Source organism: Eutrema salsugineum, unplaced genomic scaffold (assembly GCF_000478725.1).
Source record: "Eutrema salsugineum unplaced genomic scaffold, Eutsalg1_0 scaffold_4, whole genome shotgun sequence".
Classification (NCBI taxonomy): domain Eukaryota; kingdom Viridiplantae; phylum Streptophyta; class Magnoliopsida; order Brassicales; family Brassicaceae; genus Eutrema; species Eutrema salsugineum.
The window spans coordinates 11,597,192-11,612,281 of record NW_006256686.1 but is presented as its reverse complement, the minus strand read 5'-3'; the positions used below and the strand labels follow the sequence as shown (position 1 = coordinate 11,612,281).

Here is a 15,090-nt window from a genome sequence, read left to right as displayed (position 1 = left end):
AAATTTTTTTTTATATATAAATTATTTTCGAATTTAAATTTTAATTTAAAATGTTTTTTTTCTATTTTTAATTTTTTGATTATTTTAAAAATTCATTAATTAAATTAAAATCGAATTAAATAATTAATTTATAAATCGACGTAAATTCGTCGTAAATTTACGTCGATCTAACGTCGAACATTTAACGACGAATTTACGTCGAATATGTTTACGTCGAATCTACGTCGAAACTTTACGACGAATTAACATCGATGAGTAAAAAATTAATTTCCCTTAATTGAAATTGTTCGTCTCCTAATCGTTGTTAAATCGATGTAATTTTACATCAATTTTACGTCGTTCTTATGATGGACTTATTTTGTTGTACTTTCGTTGGAAAATTTACGTCGAGTTTACTACGAATAATTTCCGACGATATTACGACGATTTTCCTGGGTTGGTAATTTTACGACGATTTTACGACGATTTCGGTTTTACGACGATTGTTTTACGACAATTTTTATTCGTTGTTAATTCGACGTAAATGCTCTTTTACGTCGATTTTACGTCGATATCTGCCGACGTAAAACCCGATCTTTCTTGTAGTCAAACCCGATCTTTCTTGTAGTGTTTTTTGGTTATGGGGAGGCACTATATATAGATTTTTATTTGGCTTACCATCGAATTAACAACGTTATTTAACAATGAATTAACGACGAAATGTAGTTTAGCGACAAATTAGAAACGAAAATGAGAATTGGGTGAAAACGTGTTTGACCGACCTATTATTTTGTCGTAACATCGTCGATGATTTCCGACGGAATATATTCGTCGTTAAATCGTCGCTATATTACGACGATTTAACGTCGACTACTATTATCGTCGCCATAACGTCGTTATTGCACGACGATTTAACATCTATTGTGTTTCGTCGCAAATTAACGACGATTTGGCGACGATTCTAAGAATCGTTGTGAAATCGTCATTAATTCGAAGGGAATTTACGACGATTCAAAATCGTCGTAAAAATTCGTTGTTAAGCTCCTACTTTCTTGTAGTGTAAGAGCCACTTCTATTTCAAAAAGTGGCTCTGTTTTTGCAAGTAGGCTTTCTAGTAGCCGCTTATTCGAGAGCTTGTCCTTCATCTCCAAATCATCTTTTTAATATCCCACATGTTCTGTAACACAATGAGATCCTTCCCTTCTTCTTTATCACCGCTTGACTTGTTCCCATTCTTCTTAGCCGCTTTCTTGGGTGTCTTTACACCAGACTGCCGACTGTTTGATACATCATCTCCTCCACTTTCTGGATGTGAGCTAAAATATTGTGATGACCCCTATTCAACCTTCCTTCTTTTCGAACTTGAACTACCTTTAAACATTAGACAATAAATTGTTGAGTAAATCTTATCCGGCTCTGTTCCAGTAAATATTTATAATAGTAAGACAACAATTTATGATTTATATATGAGTAATTACTAACTAAATTTAATTGAGTAAATCTTATTTTTTCTGGTTTCTTTTGAGATCCCTCACTTTATTTTTTTTTCATTTTTTTTTTGCTTTTTTATATCTTTTTACAATAACTATTAAATTTTTACAGCAAAAGTTTTTAAAGCAAAAATCTACAGTAAATACCGAAAGTAACAGTTCTTACCAAGCAACACCATATTTCTCACATTTTTTTCCTTATATGTGTACTGTATCATGGTACAGAGAATAGTATAAATAAGGGTAAAATATAACAAGGAAAATATAGTAAAAAAGTGATAGGACTATATGCGCAAAAATATATCTTTTAAAAATTCTATTATTTGCTATTAGTTTTCAAAAATACCACATGACACATTTAAAAAAATATATATGATGTTTTTGCAAAATATGCACTTTTTATAATGTTTGTTAAGTTTTCTAACACTTAGAAAATATTAAATTTTTTGGCACTTTGAATACTTTACACACGCATTTTTTCTAATTTTATGGTATGATAATCATGCATTATGTACAATACATAGACAATCAGGAGAAAGATAAAATTATCATTTTATTCATATAATGATAAAAAACAGAATGTGACAAAAAACTCAAATAAGTTAAAAAAAAGTATCTATATTTACTATTAAGTCTTAAAATATTTAGGAATCATAGTACCAAATATCACTTATTTCTAGTTTCTTTAGTATTATGGCACTTAAATTTTACTCCTTCAATTTTAACAACTTTTGTTTATAAAAAAGACCATTTTATCTCTTTTTTTACTTCAGTGTGTACCACATACAAATGGTCTTGTAGCACTGTAGCAGAGGTAAACTCAGCAAAAATAGATGTGTACAGTAGCTAAAGTATTAGAGCATCTCCACCTCTTATATCCATTAGGGGTTCTTAAACATATTTTAATAATAGATTTGTCAAATAAAAAAAGTTAAGGATTAATCCTTTTTTCTCCTCCATTCCTCATACCATTAAGAGATTTTTAGAAGCTCATATTTAGAAGCCCAAGACTTTTTCAACACATATTTTAGGCCGATTTTTAGAAGCCCACTTACTTTGGGGCGATTTTTACTTTGGGCCAATATTTACTTTGGGTCTGTTTTGGTCCGATTTGTAATCTCTTTCGTAAACCAATGGACATCCAACACCTGTATAAAACTCCTTATATTATTTAATCTAAGTAATTATTGATCTGATCATAACTATAAACATACAAAATTTAATAAAACCAAATTTATATTGCATTACATAAAATTTTAAACATACAAAATGCAAGTATTGAAATCATAAAACGTTTAGTTGTAATCTTGAGAGGTGCCAAATTTCTGCCATATATGCTTAATTAAATCAGCTTTCAAGTGTTCATGTATTTGTCTGTCACGAATTTGATTCCAGGTGCCGATCATATTGCCAAGATTTGTAGGCATATCCGTGGAATATGTCATATCCACTTGTGAAGTTCTGTTTCCTTCTTCTTGTTGGAATCCAGATACATACTCTCATAATATTTCCTATTTTTTATTTATCCCATATAAGAGCTGGATTTTTTTTTTACTATTGCAAATCGAGCTTGAAAGACTCCAAAAGCACGCTCAACATCTTTTCTGGTGGATTCTTGACATGTTGCAAATAATCTTGCTTTCGGCCCCTTAGGAAGAGGAATAAATTGTATAAAAGTTGCCCATTTTAGATAAATACCGTCTGTGAGGTAGTACGCCATATGATACTGGTGTCCGTTGACCAAGTAATTCACTTTTGGAGCTCGTCCTTGTAATATATCACCAAAAACGGGTGACCGATCAAAAACATTGATATCGTTTAAGGTACCTGGAGGTCCAAAAAACGTGTGCCATATCTAAAGATCTTGTGACGCTACAGCCTCTTGATGATTGTCGGTTTTCCTGATCTACGTATATATTGCCTTTTCCAAGGGGTAATGCAATTCTTCCACTTCCAGTGCATACAATCGATGTTTCCTATCATTCCCGGAAATCCTTGTATCTCTCCAATATCGAGTAGTCACTGAAGATCTTCTGGTGTCGGTCTTCTTAAGTACTCTTCTCCGAACAAATGTATTATTCCCTCTACGAATTTCTCCAAGCATTTAATTGCAGTACTTTCACCGAGCCAGAGGTATTTGTCAGCCGCATCAGCCGCATCAACCGCACAACCATAGGCCATCATACGAATTGCTGATGTACACTTTTGTAATCCAGAGAGACTAATCCTTCCGACAGCATCTCTCCTTTGTTGAAAGTATGGAACTTTTTGGGAGACTCGATCAACAATACGCATGAACAAGGATCTGTTTATTGTAAAACGACGTTGAAATATATGAGGAGGGTATGTAGCATTTCACTAAAATAATCGTTCTATAAGCGGTTATGGCCTTCTTCACGTTGTCTGTCTATATATTCTTCTTTTGCTTTCTTGCGGCTTGCCGATCAAGAACAGCATCGAACATATTGTCAAGATGTTGATCAATAACTTCATCAAAATCGTCGTCAAGCGATCCATCATCAAAATTGTTGTTTGAAGAAGATGCCATACTTGTAGAGTTTGTTTTAAAAAAACAAAAGATGATTTGTGGGAACTTTTTTCACACTTGTGAACTTTGATTACAAAAAAACCCAATTGTGGGAACTTTGTTTACACTTGTGAACTTTGTCTAAAAAAAACAAAATAAGAATAGAAAAGTTTAAGTATAAGAAGAGAAAGTTTGTTTAGAACACAAGAGTTTGCTTTGTGGGAACTTTGAGAACACAAAGAGTTTGAGTTTGATAGAATTAGAAATCGATTGGTTTACATTTATATAAGAATAGAAAGTTTTTACAAAATAATACGTGGTTCAGTTATGTTACACATGTGTGGTTTACATTAACTTCACAAATATGTGGGTTGCCATACTACAAAACAAAAGCAATATGGACCCATACTTGATCTTGTCCTCTTTTTACTTGACCCGTGATCATCAATATTTGGCACTTCCTCTTTTTACTTGACCCGTGATCTGTATTGGCAGCCACTTCTTCTCCAAGTTGTCCTTTTACAGAATCCTACAAACATACATGAAACGATGAGCAACATATTACAATAATTCAAAGGAGTTCAAACAAAAACACGAACGACACATAAAAACAGATAGGAATCTTACAATAATTCATACTTAAGAAGTTACACATACCATGAGCTACACGAAAAACACATAAAAAAACAGGAGTTCACACAAAAACACATAAAAACATACAACACCTACTTAAGACAACATTTCAGTAATTAAATTGTTCTTAAGAGCCACTTCTATTTCAAAAAGTGGCTCTGGTTTTGCAAGTAGGCTTTCTAGTAGCCGCTTATCCGAGAGCTTGTCCTTCATCTCCAAATCGTTTTTTTAATATCACACATGTTCTGTAACACAATGAGATCCTTCCCTTCTTCTTTATCACCGCCTGACTTGTTCCCATTCTTCTTAGCCGCTTTCTTGGGTGTCTTTACACCAGACGGCCGACTGTTTGATACATCATCTCCTCCACTTTCTGGATGTGAGCTAAAATATTGTGATTACCCCTATTCAACCTTCCTTCTTTTCGAACTTGAACTACCTTTAACCTTAGAAGCCGATCACCAATTCTGTTCATGCCTTAATTAACTCACGCCATGCATGATCTAGCGTGAACTTGATGTTATAATCGTTCAGAAATATGCCATGTGCTGCTTTCATCACGTCATCCTCGTTTTGGCCGCGTGCATGGTATTTCAGAGCAGCCTCGTAGCATCCCACGAATTTGCATATGTGGTCATTGATCCTACCCCACCTCTGCTTAACATGACTAAGATCTCTGTTTTGCATTCCTGCAAGCTGCGGACTAACGTTGAAGTAATCTTGAATCCTCTTCCAAAAAGCTATTCCCTATCACCGGATCCTTGGAGGTGTTAAGCCAAGCACTGATCAAAACCACATCCTCGGTGACCATTGCCTTCTTACCCTGCGCTTCTTTGTATCTTCGGTGACCGTTGGATCATCCGAAGTTTGGCTACTTAAGAGAGGCAGTTCTGATGATCCAAGGTCTACACATGGCGAGTAACTCTCATTAACTAGTTGACTAGTTAAGAGGTTAACAAAGCTATGCGAGTTACTATAGGGATCTGTAGAATCCATTTCCTAGTTTAGTGTTTAGTGTTTTAGAAGTTTTAATGTTTAGCAGTTTTAGTGTTTCACGACTTAAAGTTTTAGTGTTTACAAGAAAGAAGTTTCAGAACATAGAAGGGTTTGTGTTTTTGTTTAAGTGGTTTTACCGATTCTGATTATGTTTTAAATAGCAGACTGAGTTTAGTGTTTTTTACCAAGCAAGCATTCATGATCAACAAGACCTTTACCTAACAAAGCTACAAGCATTGATCATTTCTTAAGTCTAACAAAGCATTTATCACAAAGCTAACAACAGCATTTATCACAAAGCTAACCAGTATCTATCACAAATCTTATCTAACAAAACATAATCAACTACAAACTACAGTTGCTAACAGGATTAAGCAAATGAGTTACCTTGCGATTGAGCTGAAAAGGATTCGGTGGGGACTTGAAGAGCAGCTGTAAAGTGGTCCTCCATTTAACCTCACAAAAACAAAGTCAAGTTAAAATAATCTAAATAAGACTAATAACAAGCATTTATCACAACAAGACCTTTAACTCTTTCACCTAACAAACTACTAACAAGCATTTATCACAAACAAGTCTTTTGGCAATCAAACTGATAGTTAACCGATTACGAGTATAAGCAACAAGACTTTTAACTCTTTCACCTAACAAACTAGTGAACAAACACTTAACCGATTACAAGTATAAGCAGAAAGAGGTCGTAGAGGATATCCAAAACAAGAACAAAAACCAAACAACATGCTCCATCTTAAACAACATAGGTGATTCTACATGAACCCACTGAGTAATCAGGTACAAGAAAAATTCACACTGATATATCACAGATAATGAAGTTGAGAAATAAACTCAAAACTGACCAAATTCAAGCAAGTGCGAGGCATTTTTAACTACAGAGGAACTCAGACAACCAAAATTGTTAACCAGATAAAGCCAATTAAAAAAAAACACTATGCGGATACTCGAGGGTCCAATTTTTGAATATAAACCCTAAAGCACCGAGAATGCAAAATTCACAAAAAGAAACTCGGAAATTTCAGATTTAAACCTTATGCAGATACTGGATTCATCTCCAATTCGCAATTTAAACTCAAAAATTCACAAAAAACCTTAAAACTCGTTACCTTCGATTAATGCTCTGACGATTTAGTGATCCATCACTGATCGATTTGCTCCTCCATCGGCCATGCTGCTCCATCGATTTTCTCCTCCATCACCGATCGATTAGCTGCTCCGACACCGTTCAATTATTGACTCTCCAAATCGTCGACCTTTTTCATCTCCCTCTCATCGACCCTTCTGTTTTCCTTCGACGAAGAATGGACCAATTTCACGGACAAAGAAGTTGGGCTATTTTCGCAAATAGGCCATAATCGATTTTTAGCCCAAAGACAAAAAATCACTCCACCAATCCAAGCGTGACACGTTTTTAAATACTCCCGTTATATGAGGTTCTTCCACAACATCCTAACAACCCGCGTTGTCAAGTTTTTAAGCTTTTCTTAATTATTTTTATTACCTAAATTAGCTTACAACCTCTTAACAGCGATGGAGATGGTCACCCTAATAACACTTTTCAAAAGTGTAGAAATACTTATCAATTATTATATATATATTGTCTGTTATTACCAGGTCAAATCATGAAGGCATGAACAACTCGATGATCTGATTCTGCCCTTTGATTTTGTTTTAATTAGCAAATTAGATTTTGTTTTTTTTTTCAAATGAATCCATTTTCCTTGAAATTTCCTTAGATTTAAGCGATTTTTTTCTCCACTGAATTTTGTTTTTGTTTTTAATTGAATCCATCTTCCTTGAAATTTCTTAAATTTTTTTTTTTTTTTTGATTTGAGCAATGTACCATTTTTCCATAATAAGTGCTTATTGAACAGGTTTTGCTTCTATTTTGTGTTTTTCTTCTCTTTTCATCATAATAATTTTTTTCTGTTTTTTCTTCTTATTCTATATTCTTCTGTTTGGTTTCTCCAGTGAGATCTGACAACGTCTAAAGCTCTACAGAGATTGAAATCCTTAATTGATCCATCTGACTCGATTTCATGGCGAGAAATAGATCTTTGCAGCTGGGTAGGGGTCACAGAAAATGGAAGACTCTCGAAGCTTGTTCTCGAGATTTGAATCTGACTGGCTCACCCGACGAGAAAAGCTTGAACCAATTAGACCAAGGGTTCCTAGTTTCAAAGCTAACATTCTCTCTGACTCAATCCCTAATATTTGGACACTTTGTTGTATCTATATAAACAATAATTGATAGGTATATGTATATCTATTTTTCTAGCTCAGTTGGTAGATGCGTGAGTCGTTGAACTTTGTGGTAGATGGAGGTTTTTTAAAACTAAAACTTATCAAAACGACATAGTTTAAATTTATAGTGTCATCTTAGATTTCAAGTACCAACTCATATTTTCTGTTAACACTTTAACGGAGATGACTAACAAAAATCAAGTTAAAGCATGTTTCGGCAAAAAAAATATGATCATGCACTGATATTCAAATTTATAAATGTTCGGTACATATTAGCACATTAAAAATTGTCAGGGTACTAATCAGTACCAGTTATCTTTGTTGAGGCACTAATTAGCCGTTTTCCCGTGAAGATGGTGGCTACACCTAAGGACTGACCAATTTTGCATTACATCTCGAAGAATTCGTGAAAAACAAATAAGTGTTTTTTTCCCTATCTCATTCATCTCACACACAACCAACACAAATGTACAAAAATTAGCACATAGTAGTGTTCATTTCTACCCATTAAAGATTATTTATGCAAACTCCATACAGTTTGAATTTCCAAACTATTCTAGGTACTTATGTTGTGATAATAAAAAAATTGCAATTGGTTAAAAGACAAATCATATGTCTGACATTTTGTATATAAGTAATAGATGCCGATTACAGTGTGGAAAATAATATATATTTATCTTAATTTACAAAAATATTAAATAATAAGAATTTGTTTAGGATGCTGATATCTTTGGTTATTAAGTTTTTGTCTTGAATTATTGCATATAGGTATAAATTTATTTTTCACTATCTAAATGAAAATTTTGATTTCGCTTACTCTTGTATCTTTTAGTTTTTTTTACGTTTATATTTTTGTTATCAAATATAAAATTAACCACAAAACATTTCAACTTTTACTTTATGATATATATTTTATCCCATGTTCAAAATATCGGTAGGCAATAGTTGGGCGCTTGAAGTGCGCTTAGCGATTAACGAGAAAATTAAGGATTAATCAATGATTTATTTTAATTTTTTGGTTTTATGAAAATATATGGTCATAAAAATGTTATGCATAAGATAACAACTGATCTAACTTAGTGCAGGCGGTTAAAATGCCTAGTTTGTATGCGAGAAATCTAAGTTTGAAGCCTTTTTTAAACAAAGGGTAAAAGTAATTTCATCAATATCTTTTCTTTCTGCGATTTTCTGCAACTTTAGAATAGCGGCCACCATTGAATTTCTTCGATTTTGCTTAGTTTTTTTATTCTTTTATACAATACTTTTGTATATCCAACATATTTCAATCGTTTCGACCATAATAAAAATACGAGTTTTAATATTGTCACTGATTTTTCTTCTGATAATAGCTTATTCACGGTAGTTTTCGGCCACTGAACGGTTAAACGCCGCCTAGTCAGTTCAGAGACCGCTTTTTTGAACATGGATTTTACCACATATATAATAAAAAAAAGTTTTTAGTAAATTTAAAAATAATATGGTGAATATCAATAGATTTAATTTATGTTGAAACAAAAATTTGTATAATTATTGTTTTTGATTTTTGTTTTATATTGGATAAAATTATTTACTCATTATCTTAATTATCCAAGCAAAATCAACATCGTGGTTATTTTTTTTTTTTGCTATTTTGCTTTTAATTTGTTTAGCTTTTTTCTAATTTATTTTGGATTTGGCAAATTATTTTATTTTATTTTTATGAATTTTTTTCAATGAATTTGGGAAGACAAAAACTTTGGTTCAATTGAGCTTTTTCGAAGAGGTAATTGACAGTAAAAACGGCTGATGGCAACAGTTATGTTGATAGATTTCTAGTCGCAAACCACGTCTACTCCCGAAGGCAATTTGAATATGGACTCCTAGCTAATTGATTTTTTGGAACATTGATTTTGAAAGACTCCTATTAGAGCCATAAAATGAGATTGATAGTTGTGGTCAATTTAGTCTGAAGTGGATAAATGTTTTTCGATTTGTATGAAGATCATCTTAGTGAATATTTAATTAGTCCAAAAGCAAAAGTGAAGTATTCAACTGTAAAATTTTTAGTCATACATTTGCAAAAAGAATGTTGTTATTTATCTTCGATGCTGTTATTTATCTCGATCTCTATTGATGAAACTTTTTTTAGATGTTGTAAATCTTTTATATTTTTAATATTTTGATTTTTGTAATAAAGTATTATTTAACGTAAAAAAAAACGTTAAGGTGGAAGGAGAAAAAAGTCTCCTTAAATTTTAAAGCAATATATTAAAATGGATTAAAACTATTGATTCATTTTCGATTTAACTATTTGGTTTAGTTCGGTTCAATCTTTTCCCACTTACAGTAAAAATTCTATAAATTAATAATATTAGGATTTTAGTATTTTATTAATTTATAGAATTATTAATTTATAAATTTTCAAGAAAAATATTTTTAAAGAGATTTTTAAAAGATTTTACTATTTAAAATATTTTTTCTAAAATTAAAGATGAGTTACAAAAAATTTTAAATTTAAAAAAAATAAAAAATATCACTAAACTTATATTTTAATAAATTATCTCACTTCTTATATTAGATTTTATTTATGGTAATTATTAATTTATGATATTAATGAGATCATATATTTACATAAAAGTTTTGTTAAAATTATTATCTTATTATCTTATCGATTTGTATTAAATTGAACCGGTATAACTTAGAACCAGAAAAATTTATTAATTTGTAGAGTTTATTAATTTGTAGAGTTTATTAATTTATCGAGTATTAATTTATAGAGTTTATACTACTATAATTAGCTGGCCAGCAACGCTGCAGTGGGTAGATCAAGATTGGGATTATGCTGATGTCTTATTGGTCCACGTTGGTATTCTTCCTCCAATCAAAATTAAGATGAAAGAACAAAATTATATATCGTCCGTCAACTTAACCATAGCTAAAACTAATTTAACCGTGATTAGCTTAACCCTAGGGTTTAGATTTCCACCATCTTCATGTCTTATATATACATGGGAATCCTTCTTAGCAATCGCAGCCCCCAATAGTTATCATTTTTTTTCTCTTGCTGCCTATTTTGTTTATCCTTAAATTCCTTCTAATGACTTTTTTAATCGGCACCGGTTGTTGTGTTAATTATTTTTTTATTTGTTGCAAATGATGAGTTAATCGCAACTGATAAAAGAAGCTCAGTTTCTTGAGCTGTGTTGGAAATCATAAACTTCCATGACTCTGATGCAACTGATATTAAAGAAATCTCAGATTCTTGAATGATCTGTTCTTTTTTTGTTTTCTGTTCTCAGATTTTTGTAAATGATCGGTGAATTTCTACAGATCAACGAGTCTATGAAGTCTCTGTTTTCAAATTTCTTTGTTATACATTTTCTTCAATTTCAGTGACTCTTAATTTAAGTGATCCGTTTTAGAGATCTGTCTTTTTGGTTAACCCGAACATCTATTGATGATTTTGTTCTTATCAGAATTATCAGAATTGTTTTAGTTTGGATATTTAACAAAAAAAAAGAATTGGGTAACGATTTCATTAAAATAGCCTAAAATGCCTATTATACAACTTAGCGGTAACAAGATTGAAATAATAAGGAAACAAAGATGGGTTGATATAGTCTTGAAATATGCTCCAAGACGATAAGGAAACAAAGATGGGTTGATATAGTCTTGATAATGGATCTTTAATTTAAATCGATTTGAGATGGGTGCATAGAAAAATATTCATTCTGATACTCAACTTCTCTATAAAAATCCAGTAGGAGTCTTGGTGCAAAGGAAAAAGAAAAAAAAAACATAGCAAACAAACTTTTTTTTTAAATTAGAAAGTTAAAATGTTGTTTTCATTACAATTCTCAATAACTAAACAAAACTTAAACCAACTTTGTTTTTGTGTTCAAAGAATCCATGTTACGACGCATCATTATCGTTGTCCCCATCGAAATATTCATCGTCTCTTTGAATCTGCTTATCCCGAGAACGCTCTGCAATGATCAAAATCATTTTCAAAATATGACTTCAATCGAAAAATGAAGAAACACTTCGGATTCTGTTCAATACTTACGGTCCACACGTTCATCTGGATTTTGTTCATCTTCATCAAAATCCGGTATGTAGAAATCCGGTGGAACCTGCGGATGTAGATCAAGACAATCAACTCAAAGACTAAAACTTTAAAAATCATTCGACGATGCTCGATAATGATCCTGAGTTTTTACCTCCTGCATTTGCACGCTTGGAGCGTGTTGAATGTACCGCAAATTCTCCAAAATCTGTACTTTGATCGAACTGATATACGATTTGGTATTCATATTCTCCTATTTTAAGTTCAAAACATAAATGATTCTCAACGTCTATACATTTTGTTAAAAACCAGAAAGGAACTATGCATATACGTTATGTTCAAAGAGCTTCTTACAATGTGACCACCAGGAATCTTCAATGAAAAATCCGGCGCAAAATACTTAATGTAGTCGTTTTCAGGAATCTCTGCAAAACAATCAAAACTCTTAAAAGAGCCTGAAACATTAAATTTTTCTTCTAACAAAACATTACTAACCATTAGGAAGTTCTGTGTCCAAAAGAATGCCAGTTTCAACGGTCCAACACCGAGCTACATTCTCCTTTGTGTATCCTCCACCTCCAGTAACCTAATATAACAACCGAAAGAAACTAACTTCCTCGTCAAGGAACTTAAAAAAATGGATAGAAGATGTAAGTCAAGAGACAGAGAAATAGCTTACCAGCAAGGGAAGGTTGAATTTCTTCACAAATTTAACACATTCAGCATGTCCTGGTTAGAGAAAAGAGTTTCAGAACTCGAGTTGCTTAGAAACTAGGGAAAAGAGAGATTGAGAGAAGAGAAAGAGATTTTGATTACAAGAAGAAAAAGCACCATCAATAGAGAGATTAAAGCATCCTAGTCGATCCCTTGCAAGTGAATCTGCTCCACACTGAAGAACAATTGCTCCTGGTTGATATATCTCAACAACCTTGGAAATTATCTAAAACAAAGAGAAAAAAAAAGATCAAAAACATCGAAAGCATTTGAGAATTTGATAGTTTCGTTTAAAGAACTTACTGTCCTGAACAAACGGTTGAAACTACTGTCATCAATACCATCCTTCAATGGCACATTTATGGCGTAATACTTCCCTTCTCTTTCTCCTATTTCCTATCACATCACAATGTCAATTCATCAAAACACATCAAGACATCCTCACACAATCAAGAAATGAGTTTTGAATATTACCTTAACATCCCCGGTCCCTGGAAAGAACTTATCTCCAAACTTATGAAAGCTAACAGTCATCACTCTGCAGTAACAAAATTCAAAGATATTGGTATCAGTTTCTACAAAAGCACAACTTTCAAGACGTTGTTTTTGGACTATCTAAGGGTACCTGTCAGTAAAGTAAAAAGCTTCTTCAACTCCATCACCATGATGAACATCTATATCTATGTATAGCACACGGGGATGGTGTTTCAACAGCTCAAGAATTCCTAGTACGAGATCGTTGATGTAACAAAACCCAGATGCATCACACTTTTTGGCATGGTGCAACCCACCAGCCCAATTTATAGAAATGTCACAGAGTTTGTTGTTTAATCTGCGTGCAGCATCTATAGAAAAACATTGGTCAGCAACTAAAGCTCTAATGTGACAACCAAAACATATATATATATACTGAGTGTATTACGATACCTATGGTTCCACCGGCATAGATTTGACAAAATTCAAACATATCCTCAAAGACAGGACAATCCTCTCCTAGATTATCTGCATCAAAGTAATTTCAATTCGGCTAAACATATATATTTTTGAAAACCAATCAATGAAGACACAATAACTTACATCTAGCCATTTCATTGGGAAACAAATTCTGATTTTCGGGGTTTATTCGTTGCAGGAACTCCACATAGTCCGGAGAATGGAATTGAGCCATCTCGATAGGATATGCCTTGTGTGGACGCTGAGACAATAGAGAGGATATAAAGAGTTAGAATGTGATGTACAGTGAGATAGTAAAGAAAAGATTTAAAAAGATCAAGAACAAGAAACATGAAAGATGAGTAAGAGACACTGACATAAACTTCCATCTTGCTATGCAGGCCATATGCAAGGATAAGATGATGTGTCATACAAAGCCTGTGAGGTTTCATTGGGTGATTCGGACCAAAATAGACGCTCCCCACGTCCCCTGCAACACAGCAAAACCCATCAGAAAATCATCACAAAACCAATATAAACTACCACAGAAATTCAAAATCACGCAGAATACGAAAAGAGATGTTATATATATATCAAGTCAATTTCTCAGAAAGGAACCTTAAGGAACACAAATTTCAAACACTATATGTAATGATTACACATGAAATACAGATAAAGTTGACAAGAATTTAATTTCAAGAAGTCAGACACAATCCAAGAAGTCAATTTCACAGGCACTAGACTAGTCTTTCAGCACTTGCAAGCTTCTGGTTTGAGCTCAAACTAGAGATAAAGCTACAAAAAGTCAGAAACTTTACCTAAAGACCCTTCTCCTTTTCAACAAAAACCCTACTCAAAACTATAAATCAAGCTAGGAATGTCCAAGTTAATCACAACCCATAACTTATTATAGAAATCAGAAGCGAAACATTCCACCTTTAGTCGCCAAATTGCAGTTCAAGGGGCTAAAGTTGCTCGAGAGTTACAAGTGAAAAATTAGATGGATAAAAACATCAATCTCAAGAATTTTTTTGGTGTATTTGATAAAGAATAGAAAACTTAAAAGGCAGAGAAGAATATACCATCATAAAAGTAGGAGATTTTGTCCTTGGAGCGCATCTCTTAAAGAAAACAAGACACGGAGATCGCAACGAAATCAATCTGTAAGAACGATTAGACAGGAGAAATTTCAGCTATGAGTTTCGTAGATTCAGTAGACATGAGACGAGTTTTCCATTGTTGAAGTCGCAGAGAAGAGAAAGGAGAGGAGAAGAGAAGCCAAGGGAAAAGAAGAGAGAGAGAGCACAAGGGGAGACTCCAAAATCAAACGGCAACGTTTAAGGGTTGTGAGACATGGCAGATGACGTCATTTAGATGTAATTTAAAACCGATTGGCTTACTGATTTTAAAACCAGACCGGTAGCTTTCCATCATTTCATTTCAACCGAATCGAATCAAAACTTAACCCACATTAAAAAAATTACTCAAGATTCTGGGAAAACTGCACAAAAAAC

At 32.9% G+C, this 15,090-nt stretch overlaps 1 protein-coding gene, 1 long non-coding RNA gene and 1 other non-coding gene across 3 annotated transcripts; 1 reads left to right on the top strand and 2 right to left on the bottom strand.

Moving 5' to 3' along the window:
• Positions 1–4,252: 4,252 nt before the first annotated feature.
• On the bottom strand, positions 4,253–6,950 carry LOC112084585. The gene is made up of 2 exons (XR_002898254.1): positions 6,013–6,950; positions 4,253–4,525 (listed from the first exon to the last, which is right to left on the bottom strand). It is a non-coding gene; the product is annotated as an uncharacterized LOC112084585 (long non-coding RNA).
• A 4,060-nt stretch (positions 6,951–11,010) lies between these two features.
• Positions 11,011–11,100, top strand: LOC112084992. The gene has a single exon (XR_002898637.1). It is a non-coding gene; the product is annotated as a small nucleolar RNA R72 (small nucleolar RNA).
• A 566-nt stretch (positions 11,101–11,666) lies between these two features.
• On the bottom strand, positions 11,667–14,886 carry LOC18013726 (histone deacetylase 9). Its single transcript, XM_006419052.2, has 14 exons — positions 14,659–14,886; positions 13,954–14,066; positions 13,721–13,838; positions 13,571–13,645; positions 13,269–13,488; positions 13,118–13,181; positions 12,947–13,039; positions 12,761–12,869; positions 12,609–12,658; positions 12,425–12,515; positions 12,284–12,354; positions 12,084–12,182; positions 11,930–11,996; positions 11,667–11,849 (listed from the first exon to the last, which is right to left on the bottom strand). The coding sequence occupies exons 1-14, from the start codon at positions 14,693–14,695 to the stop codon at positions 11,776–11,778; spliced, it is 1,281 nt and encodes a 426-aa protein (XP_006419115.1). The 5' UTR covers positions 14,696–14,886; the 3' UTR covers positions 11,667–11,775.
• Between the last annotated feature and the right edge of the window lie 204 nt (positions 14,887–15,090).

Coding starts and splice junctions, on each gene's coding strand:
- LOC18013726 (XM_006419052.2), bottom strand. CDS start 14,695: ATGCGCTCCAAGGACAAAATCTCCTACTTTTATGATG. Junction 13,040..13,117: donor CAGGGACCGGGGATGTTAAG/GTAATATTCAAA, acceptor GTGATGTGATAG/GAAATAGGAGAAAGAGAAGG. Junction 12,355..12,424: donor GGACACAGAACTTCCTAATG/GTTAGTAATGTT, acceptor ATTGTTTTGCAG/AGATTCCTGAAAACGACTAC.